Source organism: Sceloporus occidentalis, unplaced genomic scaffold (genome assembly GCF_023333645.1).
Source record: "Sceloporus occidentalis isolate IW3139 unplaced genomic scaffold, rSceOcc1.0.p SCAF_4, whole genome shotgun sequence".
Taxonomy (NCBI): domain Eukaryota; kingdom Metazoa; phylum Chordata; class Lepidosauria; order Squamata; family Phrynosomatidae; genus Sceloporus; species Sceloporus occidentalis.
Window position 1 is genome coordinate 7703770 of NW_028316984.1, and position 18819 is coordinate 7722588.

The 18819-nt window shown below is 43.5% G+C and overlaps 1 protein-coding gene across 8 annotated transcripts in view; it reads left to right on the forward strand.

The window, feature by feature from the left end:
• The first annotated feature begins 10689 nt into the window (after positions 1 to 10689).
• LOC149313473 (EH domain-binding protein 1-like) overlaps positions 10690 to 18819 on the forward strand; it is a 318359-nt gene continuing 310229 nt past the window's right edge. For 5 of the 8 annotated variants that reach the window (XM_089519153.1, XM_089519155.1, XM_089519154.1 and 2 more), the window contains exons 1-2: positions 10706 to 10987; positions 12265 to 12672. In XM_089519153.1, coding sequence (XP_089375279.1) covers positions 12569 to 12672 — 104 coding nt within the window. In that variant the 5' untranslated portion in view covers positions 10706 to 10987; positions 12265 to 12568. Of the gene's footprint in view, positions 10988 to 12264; positions 12673 to 18819 lie in introns of all 8 variants that reach the window. The other 3 variants (XM_089519152.1, XM_089519151.1, XM_089519150.1) reach the window with 3 other exon arrangements.

Consider the following 18819-nt stretch of genomic DNA (forward strand, 5'->3'; position numbering starts at 1 on the left):
AATTTACACAGCGCTGTACATGCAATCTTTTTAGCTAGACGGATCCCTGCCCTCAGGCTTACAATCTAAAAAGACATGACACAGAAGGAGAAGGGAGTGGTGGAGGGAAAGGGTAAGAGGTCCAGCAGTTCCTCTCTACCTCCGAGGCCTGGACCAAGGCAGATGGACTGGAGGGAGGGCATCAGAAAGTCTGTCAAATTACTAATCAACCTTTTCAAAGTAGCAAAAGCAAAACTAAAGTTGTCATTTTACAACAAACATTTCTCCATACCTAAATGAGAAACTAATTTTAAGTGCTCTTATCTTCTCTATGCCCTGTGTAATATGAACCTAGCAGCAAAGAATGAAATGGAAAATGTAAATAAATAATGATGTTTTGAAACACAAGTTGCTGAACAGCAACCGGATCCTTTGTATTTATTCTGCCACAGAGAGAAGAGCTTGCTGTGTATGAGAAACAATAATGTTGTACATAAATAAATATATGAACATATCCTCCAAGTGTACCAATTTGACAAGGACAGTCCCAATTAACTCTCTGTTGTCACTTTTCCCCCAGCTGCCTTTAAATGTTGCAGTTTCTATCTCCTCCTCCCACTTTTCACCTTTGTTCTTATTTGCTTCGATTTCTGCAAACTGAGGGGCCATTCAGACTACCTTTTACCCCGGTTCAGGAACTGGATTAAACACGGGAAGTTCATATTGGCCCCAGCTCTTCCACAATCGAAATCGAGGCTTTCACACCCATTCAGGGGCAAATGCCCCTTGGTGTGGGTCTTTTGAAAGCAGAATAAAAGCTGTATATTTTGAGAAAACCCGTGTCCTGGCAAATGTGAACATGGCCCCAGTCAAGATCGGGTCAAGTTCAGGAGAGGAATTAGGTCAGAGGGAGGGCAGAGGGCAGAACATGCCTCCCCTTCATTGGGGTGGAGGAGGAGGAGGAGAAGGAGGAAGGAGCTGGGCCAAGGGGCAGCTTGCTCTCTCTCTCTCTCTCTCTTTGGTAATTTTTATTTTTGACAGACTATACGAATAGTTCTACAGTTCTACATATTGATAGAATGGGTCTGCTTGTGCTACATTTCCCTTTCATTTGCTTGCTCCCGGCACGGCACCTCACTTTGCAAGAGGCTTTTAAAAACATTATTTCTTATATGTGAATGCTACAATGTGAATGTTAGAAATGTTTCCCTTTCAATTTGGCAAATTGATACAGAATGCTTTTGCTACATATGTGTATTGTAAGGCATTCTGGGGTGGCAATCTGAAAGCAAAGGATGCAGAGGTGGCATTCCGAGGTGACGTATTATTATTATTATTATTATTATTATTATTATTATTATTATTGTGATGGGAAGAGGATGCATGGGGGGGAGGCAAGGACTTTGGAGGTAGCATTGGGCCGCAAACGAAGGGGAAGCTAGAGGCTGGCATTCAGAGGGAAGAATGTGGAAACCCATGACTTTGGGGGAGTCACATTCTCTCGGCCTCAGGGTAAAGGCAATGGCAAATCTCCTCGGAACCAATCTTGCCAAGAAAACCCCAGGATGGGGTCGTTTTAGGGTTGCCATAATGTGTAAAGATCCAAATACACACAACACACACACACACCTGGAGGTTTTTAAAATTGACAAGTTGACAGAATATGCGCACCCTGCTGCCACTTTTTTTAAAAAGGAAGGGGGAAAGCACTCATTCCGCTGGCCAATGGCTGTAGGATATGTCACCTTTGACAAAAGCAGAAGTGAATTTGATTGACATCAAAGGAGCCTTCATTTTAAACCGGTACCGCAAATGTGGGGTAAATTACCCCGATTGAGGTAAAACATAGTGGGCACTTGTTTCCGAGCAGATTCAAGATGGGGGGACCCGGATCTGTCCAGTTCCCTCCAGGGCAAATGGGCGAGTGGGAATGGGGTCTGAGTTCACAGTGCAAAACTAGTTTCCACTCAAGTTAACTCAGTAGGGATGAGAAGAGGGGTGGAATCCTACCCTTCCCACTAGGCTGAGGCAAAAACACAGTGCTGCAGCCACTCATAGTTTTTGTGTGTTCTTCTTCATTAATAACTTTTGCCATCTTCATGACACTCTCGTGTTTCTTGACCACACATCCCAGTTTTGATCTGTGAAATGCTGGAGGATATGTGAGGTAGCTGCATCTTTCAATGCAGCTGTTAACACACTTGATTGGATGAATTTTTCCCCACATATGGCCCAAATTAAGAATTGTCTTGCTTATTCTTCCAGAGATTCACATTGCTGGGATCAATTTAGGAATGAAGAACAAATACTCCTTGAACATATTTTAGGATCATGATGACACATCCAGTGTTCTTTCAACAATTTCTAAACTGTGCAAACTACCATATGGAGTAACGTAGTTAATCCACTGAGTGCAAAATTGTAGGGCTCTATCATTAGGCAGAAATAGTTAGCTGCTTAGGTGTCAAATGCTGGAGATGTGATGCAATTATGGTTGTCAGGTCAAGACTATCCTGAGATTTAAGGCCCAAACCTGAAATCTAGGGGTTGGTGCTTATGTTATTGGGGTTGCCATGGTATGCCATTAAGCAAAACATCATGCATCAGCCATTGTTACACAAATATGCTATTCAATATTCAAACACTTAAGGGACTGTGTGTGTGTGTGTGTGTGTGTGTGTGTGTGTGTGTGTGTGTGTGTATTATACACACGCTTTTTCTTGTCATGAAATTCTTACCCTTAGCTTGAGAGAAGAAGATTCAGGACTTGAGGTCTCTGGCATTAATCTTAATTGTGTGCTCACGCCAGGTATTACCCTCTGTAGGAGTACATGGCCTGTTTGTGCCTGCAAAATTGAACACTGTCCTCAGGTGCAATGAAGGAACAGACTCCTGATCTGAGTGATGTATGTTTCAGCTATAAATCCAGCTGGCCTTTGTATATGAAATGAGGCAAGAGATCAAACTGTCTTAGGATGGCATTACAGAGTGACTTCATTATAGGAAGGAAGAATGACAGACAGTTTGTGCATCAGTTTGTATTGCTGATCTCACATAATCTTACTTGGAGATAATAATATTTTCATGTTACAAAATGGTTTGGGTCAATTTATACTGCATATTGAAGAAAACGTTTTCAAATATCTGCCTTCCATACAAATTTTGCCATGTATATTAATGAAGTACTAGGACTTCACATGATGACTGAAGAATAAAACGATCCCTTTGTACCATGGACTAAGTTTTCCACTCAGCTGACTGTACCTCAGATGCAAATATTTCCAAGAAAGGCAGGTCAGTTGTACAGACAAGCCCCTCTGGCAGCCACTTCAAGATTTTCTAGAGTTGCAGCTACTGTCTCACCACAAGATTAATGGAAGTATGTTTCAAAATGTATTTGAAACATTAGATTCAAAATCTTTTACCCACAGCTCAATTTTTCTGAGTGTCTAGATGAGGCTATGGGCAGGAATCAGTCAGCAATGAAGAGGCACCAGGATCAGAGAGCGAGAAAGGAAGACATGAGAACAAGCCAAGAGAGACTAGAATGAAGAGACATCAAAAGCAAAAAGCCACCCAGGAGACAAGGCGGAGAACCAGACTAGACACAATAGAGCCCAGACTGTTCTCAAGCAAAGCTCAACAGAAGCCCTTTGTGCTCCTCTTTGCCCAGAAAGATGCAATTGTCAGCCTACGTGGGCCGAGTCAGCAGGACATTTCTTCACTGAGAAGGCTGTCACCTGTAGTTCAACATTTCACCACGTGGAGCAGCCATATACAGATTCCAGCAGCCCCTGACGCCCTGTGAAGTGCTTTGTGAACGCTCTTAAAAAGCAGTATATAATTATTCGCAATAAAGAAAAGTTACAAAACTGATGAAATGTTGCTTGATGTATATCTAGATAGGAATCAGTTTTATTTCTGTACCGGGAGACAGCTCATTATTTGTATGAGAACAGTAGTCTCGCCTCTTTTTAAAAATTAATCAAAAGGGTTTGGAATTAAATTTCTCAGAACATCATATTTTAACACATACTTTATAATAAGGAACTATAAGGGCTTTTCTTCTCTGAACTCAAACTTTTACCCGATCCTTTCTCCCTGTATGTTTGTAGTTACTAATAACAAACCTGAAGATCAATCATGGTCCCTATTGACATACAAGAAGGGGGTGTTAGCATGGCCTGGGGGAAGTCCAAAGTTTACAGAATTACAAAAGCACGATAACTTTGTGAGGGGAGTATCTGTTGGGTTGAGGAATTGGCTGAACAGCCCAAAGGAGACTGAGCATGCTCACTGGGCATTGTTTATTTATTTATAAAGTATTTCTATATCCCCCCGCCCCTACCCCAAAAGGAGTCTGGAAGGGATGAACAAATAAAAATCAATTACAACAATACAAAGATTTACAAAATTAAAACACATAGAAATGTTTTTTAAAACTCATAAAAGCAGTCTAAAAACGATCCCAGAATCAAGTTCTGAATGCCATGCAGAACAACACTATTTTGCCTGCCCACCAGAAGCTTCAAGATGGGGGCAGCCTAACTTCCTTAGGTAGGGAGTTCCACAGTTGAGGTGCTGCTACAGAGAAAGTTTTGTCACATATATCCAACAACCTAGCTTCATAAGGTTTTGGGACATACAATAGGGCTTCCTCTGGCAGACTCCTATGGATGTTATCACACAGAGGAAATTGCAATGTGATCCCAGGTGCAATCTTGGGGTTTCACGTTTTTGCACAAGAGGTTATCACATGTAATCGAAGTCAATGCTAAGTCAATTTGAACCCAATCCAGGGTCAACCAAGAGATGTGTAAATTCAGGGAAATATAGAATTTACAAATCCTGTTCCATTCCAAAGCTGTTTTGGGAATGAAACAGCCCTACACACAGACACACACACACACACACACACACACACACACAGAGCCTCCCTCCATCCTTCTCTCAGCCCTTTCTGTCTCTTTCCCTTTGCAAACTCACCCTCTCCAACTGGAGGGAAGGGACTGGCTCTCTCTTTCTCTCTCGTGAACCTGTCACAGGGTTTTCTTGCCAGGTTTATTCAGATGGGGCTTGCCATTGTCATTTTCTGAGGAGGCTGAGAGAGTGTGACTTGCACCAGGTCACCCAGTGGGATTCGATCCCTGCCTTCTAGAGTCATAGTCCAATGCTCAAACCAAGCACTAGGTTGCTTTGGACTGATTTTGAATCGTTGAATTGCCTAAATAACGTGAAATAAGGGGTAATGAATGAAACAAGGCAAAACCACGGGAACAAGAAGCAAGTCCCGCCGATCTGATTCTGCCCTCACTGCACATGTGCTGGGATGCTAATTCGAATTCTAGACTATGAAGGGTACGTACTCATATGATAATTTCTTTTGCATTCACACTACTTTGGCCTTGGGATGGGCACTGTGTTCTTTTGTGGTGTGATAACCATTCACATACTTGCATTCATTTCCGAATTGGCCCTGCTTTCTTTTCTTTCGAAATTGAGAGACATTCCTCCTGTGTGATAACGTCCTATGAGAGGAGGCAGTCTGTCAGGTATCTTGACTCCAAGTCATTTAGGGTTTTGTAGTTCAGCACTAGCACCCTGAATTGAGCTCAAATTGGAAGTCAGTGTAGTTCTTGCAGGACCAGTGTTATATGGTCTCTAAAATATACACCTAACACCAATCTGGCTGTTGCATTTTGCACTAGATGCAGCTTCTGGACACTTTTCAAGGGCAGCCCCATATACACCGCATTACAGTAGTCTGAGAGGTAATTAAGGCATGATCTGCCTTCCACAAGAAAGAGCAGAACTGGCACACCAGTCAAACTTGGGCAAAGTAGCTCCTGGCTACTCCAGCAACCTAGCTTTTCAGGACCAGCGCTGGGCCCAAGAGCACCCTTCAGAGAGAGATCAAACCCTCCAGACCAAGCTGTGAGCCCAATCTGGATTTCATAGGCAAAGTGGGACTCTGTTGCACCTAGGCTTCAGTCCCAAGTTAAGAGCCACAGAGCAAGAGCCCTTCTGCATGGGATACTCACTGATTTTTAGAAGAAAAAATGAGATAACCAGGGAGGGGCAGATGGAGTTGTCCAAGAAAACAACATGTCTTGAGCTGGAAAGAGCCCTGAACATTACTATTCTACACTACAACACTTTGTTGGAGATACTTGTTTTTGCAGTTTCTATTTAGAGTGACAAGAGAAGTGGGCTATGATTGGAAGAAGAGGGAGAGGGAGGCCATTAATATCTTTAATTGGTTGTTTTTAACACGTGCATATTTTTACTATAGGTATAAAAAAGATTACATTTTTTCCCTCCAAGTGAAGAAGGGGGAGATGGCATTTGTATATGATTGTTGCTTGTTGCTATTTCTTGTTATGTACTTTCAAGTCAATTCCAACTTAGGGCAACCCTGTCATTTCTAGGCAAACATTCAGAGATTTGCCATTGTCTTCCTTTGAGGCTGAGAGAGGGTGGCATTCAGAGGGTGTCCAAGGCTAAGGCCCGTTCCGCACGGACCTATGCGGCACCCCCGTCACATGCTAGGGGTTGGCCGAGGACCTAGTGTCCATACCAGCCTCACCCCTAGCACGTGACAGGGGCGTAAAAATGGTTGCACCCTATACACACGGGTGTGGCCATTTTTACGTGCCGGATGCTTAGCGTCCGCATGGAGCATCGCAAAAATGATGCATCGAGTGCGCCACTGGCGCCTTGTCATGTCATTTCTGTGACGCAAGAAGCGCCATTTTGGCGCTTCTTTTTAGCTGTGCTGGGAAGCCTTGCGGTTTGGCTACTGGGGCTTCTTAGCGCAGCTAAAGACAGCGCAGGCAGAGCGCCGCTTTTCAGCGCTCTGTAACGCACCTAAATTGGGGATTCAAAACCTGGCCTCCCAAAGCTCTTGCTGTTCTTCAAGTCCTTTTAAACTTACAGCAACCCTACCACAGGGTTTTCTCAGCAGGATTTGTTCGGGGAGGGGGGGGTTGCCTTTGCTCAGAATGTGTGATGTGCTCAAGGTTACTCAATGGGTTTCCAGGGGTTTCAAATTTTGGTCTCCAGAGTGGTAGTTCAGCTCTCAAACAATTACACCATACCGGCTCGTAAATTACTGCATGCCCAGAGGGACTGCCATCCAAAAGTGCTCAGTGAACGTGAGCTATAAGAAAGATGTACTGGTCTTATTATGTACCTGTGCTCAGTGGCGTCACTAGGGGGTTGTGGCCTTACTGTTCGACAACCCAGTGGGAGTGTATATCCAGTGGGACTGGCGTGGGCTATGGAGGGCCATCGGGCCTCCAGAGGCCATAGCACTGTCCACTCCACCAGCAGAGACTGCTGTGGGGGGGAGCAGTGCCTTCTATTTGGGTTCTGATGTGGCTGCAGTCATGCCGAATCCCAAACAGCCCTCCAGAGGCTGTGGCAGTCCACCTCTCTGCTGCCTCCCCCCCCCCCCCCACCCTGGGTGACACCAACCTTCCTATTTGAGGTTTCGACCTCCAATAAAGGTAAAACATTTTTTCTTCTTATTAAATTTGGACTGGATTGTCATGTTTTATCTCAACACCACCTAAAGTTTTCCTGATGCAAAAGCATAAAGGCTTCTTGAAAAATCCATTGTCCTCTGTGTAAGAAAGGGACCTGTGGCCTCACTAGGATGGAGACATATTGGATTGCTAAGGAAGTGTCTTTGTTGTGATGCAAATAGATGTTAAATTTCCTGAATGTTGGGAATCTCCCAGTTGCCACATGGCTAGAAAGAGGCGGGACCAGCCTGCAAGATATGGCTCTTCATACCAGCTTAACTAAGAAGATAAACAGCAAAATGCAGGCTTATGACATTTTCAATTTTTTTCTCCTGTTTGGTTAGTAACACCTTGTCTGACGAAGAAGCCAATGAAGCTTCAAAGGCTTGCAACATGTATATTGTTCATTTGGTTGGCCAATAAAGGTACCACTGCTTGGTGGCAATAATGAAGGAACTAGGCAAGATTCTGAAGTGTAAAAATATATGACTGAATACTAAAGTTAGGACAGTCCATGCCATAGTAGTCCCCATTTCTCAGTATGGTTGTGAAAGCTGGATAGTGAAAAAAGCTGATAGGAAGAAAACAGCTCATTTGAGATGAGGTGCTGGAGAAGAGTTCTTGGAATACTGTGGACTGCTAACTAGACAAATAAATGGGTCCTAGAGAAAATGAAGTCCAAACTCTCCTAAGAAGCAAAAATGACTAAACTGAGGTTGGAGTCTTTTGGCCATATCATGAGAAGAAAGTACTTGGGAAAGCAGAGGGCAATCGGAAAAAAGGATGAACACATTCCAGATGGACAGACTCAATCAGAGGAGCCATGGTTGCAGGAGGTGAGCAGGGCGGTTGAGGAGAAGGTGTTTCATAGAATCATAGAGTTAGAAGAGACCACAAGGGCCACCCAGTCCAACCCCCTGCCATGCAGGAACTCTCAATCCCCATTGACAGATGGCCAGATTCTGTTTAAAGACCTCCAAGGAGGGAGATTCGACTAGACTCTGAGGGAGTGTCTTCCACTGTTGAACAGCCCTTACTGTCAGGAAGTTCCTCCTAATGTTGAGGTGGAATCTCTTTTCCTGGAGCTTGCATCCATTGCTCCAGGCCCTATTCTCTGGAGCAGCAGGAAACAAGCTTGCTCCATCCTTAATGTGACATCCATTCAAATACCTAAACAAGGCTACCATATCACCCTCTTAAGCATCTCTTTTCCAGGCTAAATATTCCCAGCTCATTAAGTCTTTCCTCATAAAGCATGGTTTCCAGATCTTTAATCATTTTAGTCACCCTCCTTTGGACATGCTCCAGTTTCTCAACATCCTTTTTGAATTGTTTGCACACTGCATTTGCAAAAACAAGAAACAAGGAACACAAGAGACACTGCAGACTGGACCAGCCAGAAAAATCAGCAGTAGCAGAACATGCCACAAACCATCCTGGGCATAAAATACTGTTTGAAAACACTGAAGTTCTGGACCACACCAACCACTACCATGTCAGGATGCACAGGGAAGCCATTGAAATCCACAAACATCTGGATAATTTCAACCGGAAAGAAGAAACCCTTAAAGTGAACAAAATTTGGCTACCAGTCCTGAGGAATAGCAAAATAAGGACTCAGAAAATGCAAATGTGAAACCACTCAGAGTCAGAGGCTTTCCCAGCAGATAATGATCACCAATTAGCAAACATTAATCCTCATTTGCATTAGCCTCCCAGAACAATACACATGCAAATCACTCCTGCATTCCCAGGCTCACACAGTATATATACACCCAATTTTTCCAGGCAAAGCATTCTCTGAAGATGCCAGCCACAGACGCTGGCGAAACGTCAGAAAGAAACTCTGCTAGAACATGGCCACATAACCTGAAAAACCCACAAAAAACTATGGATGCCGGCCATGAAAGCCTTCAACTTTACAATGGTGTGTGTGCCCATGGTGCGTGCGCGCCACCGCATGCGCAAGCCCCATTCCTTTAAATGGTGCTCGAGCATAGGCAAAATTCGCTTTATGCGGGGGAGTCCGGAATGGATCCCCTGTGTAAAGAAAGGGTGCACTGTACTTCCCTTGATCTAGGCCAGCGGTCCCCATACTGTGCCTTTTAAGAGCTTTTGGACTTCAGCTCCCAGAAGCCTCAGCCATGTTGGACAATAGTCTGGGATCCTGGGAGCTGAAGTCCAAAATCCCTTAATAAAGGGCACAGTTTGGGGACCACTGGTCTAGACATCATACTTCTACTGATGCAGCCTAGAATCACATTGGCCTTTTTAGCTGCTGCATCACACTGTTGACTCATGTTCAACCTGTGGTCTACTAGGACTCCTAGATACAAGTCTCCTTAAGCCAGGCAACTCCTATCCTATGTCTGTGTAAAATGTTTATGTTTTAAGTTATAATATTTATTAAGATAAAGACCAGAGTAAACTTAATGTATTATAGTTAATATTTAGAAAATGTATTATAGTTAAGAGAGGAATTCTTTTGTATTAGAAAGTAAATAGGTGTTTATAATTTTTAGCCAATTTTGCTACAGCTTTCTTGCAGCCGGGTGTATTTTTTTGCATCCAGATTGTTGGGGGCAATTAGTTTACAGTTGTAAACCGCTTAGACACTGTTAATTCAATATGAAGCGGCATATAAATCTGTGCATTTGGAGGTCTTTCGCATGTGTGAGTCAGGCTGGTGTCGCGCTTTGTGTGTGTGAGACCATGACTCTGTGGACCAAGGTTCGGATCCTGGCTCGGCTATAAAGCCCAATGGGGTGACCTTGGGCGAGTCACACTCTCTCAGCCTGAGAGGATGGCAATGGCAAAACCCTCTCTGAGGAAATGTGGTCATGGGTTGGAAGCAGCAGTCTGGTGGGGCTGGATCCACACTGGAGAAATAACCCGGTTTGGCACCGCCTTAACTTGTTCAGAGCGGCCCCACAACAAACTCCACCTCCCAGAATTGCACAGCCTTGAGCCAGAAAAAGAGTTAAATCGGTGCCAAACCGGGTTATTTCCCCAGTGTGGATGCAGCCCCTTTCACAAGACAGGCACTCCCTATGACCAATCACGACGCCGCTCGTTGTAAACAACCCCGCCCCGTCCAGAGCATCGGTGGCCAATAGGAACGCCGCGGCTGAGAGTGGCGTCGCCGCCCACCAATCCGCGCGCGGCTTTTGGGCAGGGCGGTTCCCCCCTACAGCCTCTTTGCCAGGGAGTGTGTTGGGTTGTGCTCGTGGTGGGGCGCCGCCAGGTTTGTGTGAGGCGCGCGGAGGTGGCAGAGCAGAGGGTCGCCATGGGCAGCTCCAGCAGCGGAGGGCGGGAGTGGCTGTGACAGGCTCCGCCTGGGTTAGGTGAGCTGAGGCTGGGGGAGAGGAGCCCTCTCCAAAGGGACTCTGGGCCCTCTGGACCCCCAGCCCTCCTCCTCCTCCTCCTCCTCCTCCAGTGTCCATGGCCCAAGATGAGAGGCTGCTCCTTTCCTTCCCTGCTTGGTGAGACAGGGAAGAGGCCGCCCCTGGAGCCCCAGAAGGAAGGGCCCTCTGTGTGGGTCTGTGGGTCTGGGTCTCCTCCTTCGGCCCCTTGCTAGGCTCCTGCCTCCTCCACTCCCTCGCCTTGCTCAGGTGAAGGAAGGGAGAGAGGAAGGAAAGAAAAGGAAGGGTGGAAGGAAGAAAGGAATGATGGAAGGAAAGAAGGAAGGGAGGGAAGGGAGGAGAAGAAGAGGAAGGAAGGGTAGGAAGGGAAGAAGGAAGAGAAAAAGGAAGGAAGGGATGATGGAAGGAAGGGAGAGGAAGGGAAGAGAAGAAGAGGAAGGAAGGGTAGGAAGGGAAGAAGGAAGAGAAAAAGGAAGGAAGGATGGAAGGAAAGGAGGAAGGGAGGGAAGGGGGAAAAGAAGAAGAAGGGAGGTTAGGAAGGAAAGAAGGAAGGGAGGGAGAGGAAGGGAGGAGAAGAAGATGAAGGAAGGGTAGGAAGGAAAGAAGGAAGAGAAGGAAGGAAGGAATGATGGAAGGAAAGGAGGAAGGGAGGGAGAGGAAGGGAGGAGAAGAAGATGAAGGAAGGGTAGGAAGGAAAGAAGGAAGAGAAGGAAGGAAGGAAGGAAGGAATGATGGAAGGAAAGAAGGATGGGAGGAGAAGAAGAGGAAGGAAGGGTAGGAAGGAAGAGAGGAAGAGAAAAAGGAAGGAAGGAAGGAATGATGGAAGGAAAGGAGGAAGGGGGGAGAAGAAGAAGAAGGGAGGTAAGGAAGGAAGGAAGGGAGAGGAAGGGAGGAGAAGAAGAGGAAGGAAGGGTAGGAAGGAAGAGAAGAAGGAATGGAAAGGAAAGGTGGAAGGAAGGAAGGAGGAAAGCGGAAGGGAGGGTGGAAGGAAGGAAGGGTGGAAGGCAGGTGAGGCAGGCAGGCAGGTGAGGAGGGAAACCTGCTGCCCCTTCCTTGTCCCCATGGGCAGAGACAAAGAACCTCTCCTCCTTTCCCTGGGATCGCCATAGGATCATGAACCCAGAGAGAGAGAGAGAGGGAGGGATGGGAGGATGGCTCTGACTTGGGCTTCCTAGGAATAAGGGCAAGGTTTGGCCTGTTTGTTTCCAGAGAGGCACATGGCTCACATTCTTCACATTGTTTCTGCTTTCCCCCCTCTCCCCGAAGGAATGGAGGAAGAGTGTGTCTCTGTGTTGATTGTGGGTCTGCAAGAAACGGCATGCATTTTATAGCCAATCGCATATAACTTGTCAGTTAGTCACTGCGGTTTAGTCATTCTGATCTCTTTTCCTTTCCAGCATCGCCTCCTGTGTCTCGTTTGAGCCCATGAAGAGAAATAGTGACTCCATAGACTTCATTGCAGCCTTTTTCTCCTGCTATTATGGGTAAATAATGCACCATTGACTTTGAAATGGGATTTGAAATAGGAAAGGGCTGTCCAGGCCATGCATCCTGAGGCTCCTGTCAGCCTCTGCCTTGTCCGTTGTTCTTGTTAGGTGTGCATGTAGGCCACTCAACACAAGCACACTGTTACGCTGGTCTTCTTCAACCTGAGACTCCCTGCGCCTGTTGAGCCTTCAGGTGTGTCGCCTCTTCATCACCATGGCTTCGGTGTGGAAAAGGCTGCAACGTGTTGGAAAACATGCATCCAAGTTCCAGTTTGTGGCCTCTTACCAGGAGTTGATGGTTGAGTGCACCAAGAAATGGTAAGTCGCATCCTCTCTTTGAAACGAACAGCTCTTGGCGGAACATAGCCTTTGCCTCTTCAGCTGTAGATGCTTCCGCTTATCTCTAAGTGGGACAAAAAGCAGCTTGCAGACCTCCCTTTCTTAGAGTTTTGCTGTGTACTGATTCTACCCTATGGAAATAATTTTTGCTTGTCATCAGGAGCTTTCATGTAGACATATACTGAGCATTTATCAGCTCTGTGCTGCTTTCTTGCAACTGTGTGGGTTTTCTTGGTTTTAATAGATGTTGCTACAACAGGTTCTTGGCAGTCCCATACCTTGATAACTAGTTTCTGTCAGAGGAATACATGACACTCTTTCAAGGCTGAAGTATGGTTCATTTTACTCTCTGTACCTCAGGTTTTTGCCTTTGCCTAAAACTATTTCATTTTGACTTTCAACTCTGGAATGGGAACAGTCAAGATTCAGCCTTGGGAATTATCTCAAGTTATTTGCTTAGTCAGACAAGAATTCCCTGCAGCATTAACCCAATAGGACATCGTTTCAGTTGGCGAGACAGTTCTGGGTAATCAGTTGTACAAGCTTGTCCTAGACACCTGTCTTCACTTCTATAAAGTTTGCTTTAAACTAGTAGGTTTATGCCTTGTCTTTCTGTTCTCAGAAAGGTTTCATCAGAAGTCAGCCAAAATAATATTGAAATGAATGCAGCCTCTCTGGCACAATTTTACATATGCATTCTGTATTCTTTTCTGCAGTTTAGATAGCAAGACCTGGCACTTCATGGGAGAAGTAACAATAGATAGTGAGTGGGAAATCTTTTTTTTTTACTATTATTCTTGCTGTCAGGCTCAACATCTGAGTAATTATACTCAGTTTACGTAGATCACTTTGAATCGTCCAAGCACTCCTATGCAATATCTTGCTGTAAATTTTACAGTATCTCTGTAAGATATTATTATCCCTGCATTTTACATAGGACTGATAGAAACTGCGTAGCTGTTTCCTCGTAGTCAGTTCTCAGTGGTGGTGAGATCTGAATTTGCTGGGATTGAGATTTGAACTTAAAACTTCTTGGTTTGTCTAGTGTTTTTGGAAATGCATCGTTAGTTGAGACATATGTATTTTATGAGACCAGAAGGGTTGTTTTGAGTATAGAAAAGCCTGCAGTGTTTAAATAGAGAAACCTATACAGCATTACTGCTGACTCCATTTGCAGCAAATAATTCAGTGAGTTTATGGGAAGACATTCCTTCTTTGGGTCGGGGTTGTCTGCTTTCCTGGCCAAGATCCTCTGCTTCTAATACTGGCACAAGAAGCAGAATTCAGCAGATGAATATTTTATTTGTCCAAGGTATTGGAGCTGCGATGAGGAAAATGTGGCAAATCAATCCTAGGAATTGCAAAGAATCTGTGTTCTGTCATTTCCCATGTATGTGTTCCTTTCCACACAATTCTGGCTCCTAGAAGTGTTTAGAAGCAGCAAGATCTTCCTTTTGAAGGGAAAAGGTACTTGTGGCAGTACTTGGCCATATATCAGTTGGCTTCTATTCTCTTTAATTTATTGAGGAAGGTGATAGTTGTTTTTTTTAAATGGGATACCTATTTATCTTGTTAGTGTTTTTTTAAAGTGGTTGTTTGTATAGCTTTCCTTGTTTTGCATTTTCTTTAACGTCTTCCCTGTTCCAAGGGTTTATCCCTAGAGGATTTAGTTACAGCTAAAAAGTTTTACTGTTGAATTGTCTGATATAACAGCTTTCAGTCCAGTGTGTTATATTCCTCAAATGCTTACACTTGCAAGTGGTGAAACACACAAGATTTAAGTCAAAAGCAGTTAGGGGCACCCATTAACACCCTAAAGGCAACAGATCCCATCTGATCTTAGAAGCTAAGCAGCATCAGCCCTGGTTAGTACTTGGATGGGAGATTGCCAGTGAATACCAGGTGCTGTAGGCTATGTTTCAGAGGAAGGAACTGGCAAAATCACCTTTGAGTGTTTCCTTTAAAAAACCACTTGGAATTCATGGGATTGCCATAAGTTGACAAGTGACTTGAAGACATATCCATATTCACTCTCTCTCACACACAATCACTATCTGAACTTCAGCAAAAGGATGTCTGTTCTCCCACATGACTGCATTTGATATGTGGCCAAACTCTGCATTACTACAGATGATTTGCCTGTCTTGATGTGAGAGAACTCGCCCTGTGGCAGTTCAGTACTCTGCATGGATTCAGTGTCTCTTTCAGGCTCAATGGGGGCAGAATGGCATAGTGGTTTGAATGTTGGACTACGATTACAGAGACCAGGGTTCAGTTCCCAGCTTGGCCATGGAAACCCACATGATCTTAGGGGAAGGCAATGGCAAACTTCCTCTGAACTAATCTTGCCAAGAAAACCCCATGATATGTTTGCCTTAGAAATGACTTGAAGGCACACAGCAACAGCACAGAAAGTGTTTGTAGTATATATTGCATTAATGACATTCATTGTACATGTTGAAAAAACATGTAGCCTGGTCCTCTAAGGATCTGAGTAATGCTAAGGCCACTGATTTCCGAGCAGTTAGGCATAGGACTGGGCTTCCAACACAAATGCTGTCTTGAATTTAGTATGCTCTCTTTAAGAAGGTGGAAGCAATCTTAAAATAAAAAACAAATGTTCCATTGGCATTTAAGCTAATATCATAAAGCCTTTCTTTCCAAAAACAGCAATTTTGGCTTCTTTCTTTCCGAAGTCTTGATGCTTACTTTGGTATGTCTGTGAACAACTTGGAAATTCTAACTTAGCTGCTGCCTTAATTGATTTGAACAAGGCTGCAAAATTGGCACAAGTAGCAGTAAGTTATGAAGAAAATGCTTTCCTGTGCACTGCTTTTAAGAAGACAAGTCTGTTTCTCATGATGTAACAGTTAATGATTAGAATATATGCCCTGGGACCCATACTGTAAGTGCCCCTTTGATTAAAAATCTAGTAAACATGGTTTTATTTTAATGTACTCACATTCCAGCATTCCAACAGTACAATGCTTTTTTTGCAAGAATAATAGACCATTTATATGTTTAAAGGGACAACAATGAAGCTTTAAAATACTCTTGAGAGGAAAATAGGAATCTGAGAAAAGATTGTTCTTGAAATAGTGGTAGCTTGGGGTAGCTGGTTCCTTAAAAGACCTCCATATTTTTCCCTCTCATGTCTTTCGTATGTACATGTGAAATTTCCAGGAATTATAATATCAGTATTATAATTTATACTTTCATTTCATTGCAATTGAAGTTACATCTGTGTTGAGTTGCCCTTGAATATATATTTTTTCCAAATACTATTGAGAAACACAATGTTGACAGTAGACAGTGTTAATGGGAGGCTGATGTTGCTCTGCTCAACTTTTTTCCATCTTGACAGGCTTTCCTGTTTAAATGAACTTGTTCTTGGCAGACCTTCATCCATCCTGCATAGCACAGTGATTTTCTGTTTTGCTTCTCCATCTTAGTTTTAGGGTTTTCTTTAAAAAAAACACAACTATCTGTTCCCCTGAATTCTTATTCTTTTGGATTACCTAAAATTGTCAGCATGCCATAAAATGAAAACAAGACTGTGTATTTTATTGGAATATGCTGTCTTCAGCTCTCTTGCTTCCTTGACCATGTCAGGTTTAATCTACAGGTTCTTATTGAGGCTAATGAGTATTGCTTCTCCAAAGCCCTTCTGACTCAAGCTTCTTGGGCCTAATATTTGTAAGGCGGGCGAGTGGGGAGGGGACTATGAGCTCTTTACAGCTGTAAAGATCCCTCTTTGTGTTCTTTACTAGCAGTCAACATTCCGCTAGTGATTTATGCCCTGGATAACTGATGGTGTGTTTTGAATGTTTTTCACCTGTCTACTGATTGGCATTCTATTATATGTCAGTAATTCTCATGAAGTTAGGAAATGTACTATGCCTTCTAGAATTCTTCTGTCCATGTAGATCAACTATTTGGCAAGTGGGTGCTTACTTACTAAGTGCACCCTGATACTGTATGTATAGATTTGTGGAATATTATATTTAGAGTGGTTATTAAAATGCCATTTTAGAAGCGGTACCTTCCACTTATGTCTGCAAACAGTGTCCTCCTAGCTGCTCTAAGCATTAACCTGAAGAGCAGGAGCTAAGCAGCTTTCTCTCTCCCTCTCCCCTCCCATATGCATCTTGCAGGCCCCAGGGAATCTGACCCCACAGTTTCTTTATCTAGATCATTATGTGCAGTGAAGTCCTGTTTTTTATTGGGTATGTTGGGATCTGTAAACAGCTCAGTTTGTACTGTGCATTGTCTCTGTAAGACTGGTTGAAAGAATCAGGGTGATGTAGTAGTTTGAGCATTGGACGATGACTCTGAAGACCAGGGTTTGAATCCTAGCTCACGCAAGTAAACCCACTAGGTGACCTTGGGATACTCACACTCTCTCAGCCTCAGAGAATGGCAATGACAAATCCCCTCTGAAGAAAACTCCATGATAGGGTCACCTTAGGGTTGCCATAAATAGGAAACAACTTGAAGACACAGAACAGCCAACAATAGAACTGGTCTTGTTATTGGAAAGAACGGCCTGTTACAGACAGGCCAAAATAAAGCTGCTTCGAATCACTTTGGAGTGTGGCTTTGGTGCAGCTTTTGGACTCTTAGGACGCATGCATCATTGAAATACCATACCTCCAAAGTGACTCGAAGCAGCTTTATTTTGGCCTGTCTGTAACAGGCCAACGAGACTGCTCCCTTAGACAGAGGATGCTGGGGGTAAAGGAAGGAGTATAGCCATAAAGGATTGAAGAACAAAGGTATTTGTATGTAATGCAGCCTGACCTAACCTTCCTAAGATTACTTGCTGCTGTGTATTGCAGTGAAAAATCGTGTCCTGTCACCAGCACTGAGGAAGGAGTACCAGTCTGATCTGCTTTTGAGCATGGAATGAAGAGAGGTGCTGTTCTTTCCCTTTGGGGCCTGTACTGCATCCATACAAACTTTTTGTTGAATTCACAGCTGCTTGGAAGTGCTTCTAATGTGCATCTGATTTGCATTACTTCCATATAAAATTGCAAATGAACTGATATACTTACTATATATTTTTAAACAAGAGGGAGAAATTTCTTCAGTGCGCATGATTCCAAAATATGAGTGAACAGAAAACCCATTACTGCTGCATCAAAATCTAATCAATTAGCAAAGCCTGCCATCATTTCTTTTTCCATCCTTCCTTGGCAATTCTGCACACTCCAGTAATGAAGCTTTGTTTATATACTGCATATTGTCCCAGGTTGTAGCTGTGTTAGGAAAGTCTTGATAGTCTTCTTACTGAAAGGTAACAGTGAAATAAGGGCTTATTTAAAAATCTAAAAGTATAGCATTGCCCAAAGACTTATAAAGAAGACTAATGGAGTTAGGTGACAGTAATGAAATCATTGCTGGGTAGAATTAGCAGTAATTTAGCACATCCTGTGTCTTTCCATGTTCTAGGACCAAGAACAAATAAGACAGATGAAGACAGGTGATCTATAAGCAATGCCAATTAGGAGAAGGAGAAAGAGATTATGTGATCTGCTGTGCATTCAGTTAAGATAATAATTAAATACTGTACTCAGCTTTTAATGCCTGGCTATTCTGCTGCCCCTTGGGGAGTGAAAAGTTGTGCAGATAGGGTCTGAAATTGAGGGGGTGATGTTCTTAGGTATTTTATGAACTTACACCAGTATTTTAAGGCACTGTCATTAGTTTGGTGGTGCATACATACCTGAAATGTTACTCTAATGGAAAATGCATGAAATACAACTTTATTAGAAACCTTTTATGATACATAGAACACATATTAGATACAGTAATTGTTATGGTACTTGGCTTCTGTACTTTGACTTTGTCAAAAATAATAAATATCCTCAAAAATCTCAGGCAGAGTTATTGAACAGTGTAGTCTCTATTCCTTACTGGAAAATGTATTATGACTTCCTCGTTTCTTACGGTCTTTTCCCAAGGTACTAGCTTGTTTTAGCGTTATTTTGTGTTACTTTGAAATGGCCTAAGGGCTAATCAATAAACATTTCTTCTTCTTCTCCCAAGGTACTAGCTTTATGACTACAGGTTGAGTATCCCTTATCTGAAATGCTTGGGAACAGGATTTTTTCTGATTTTCAAATA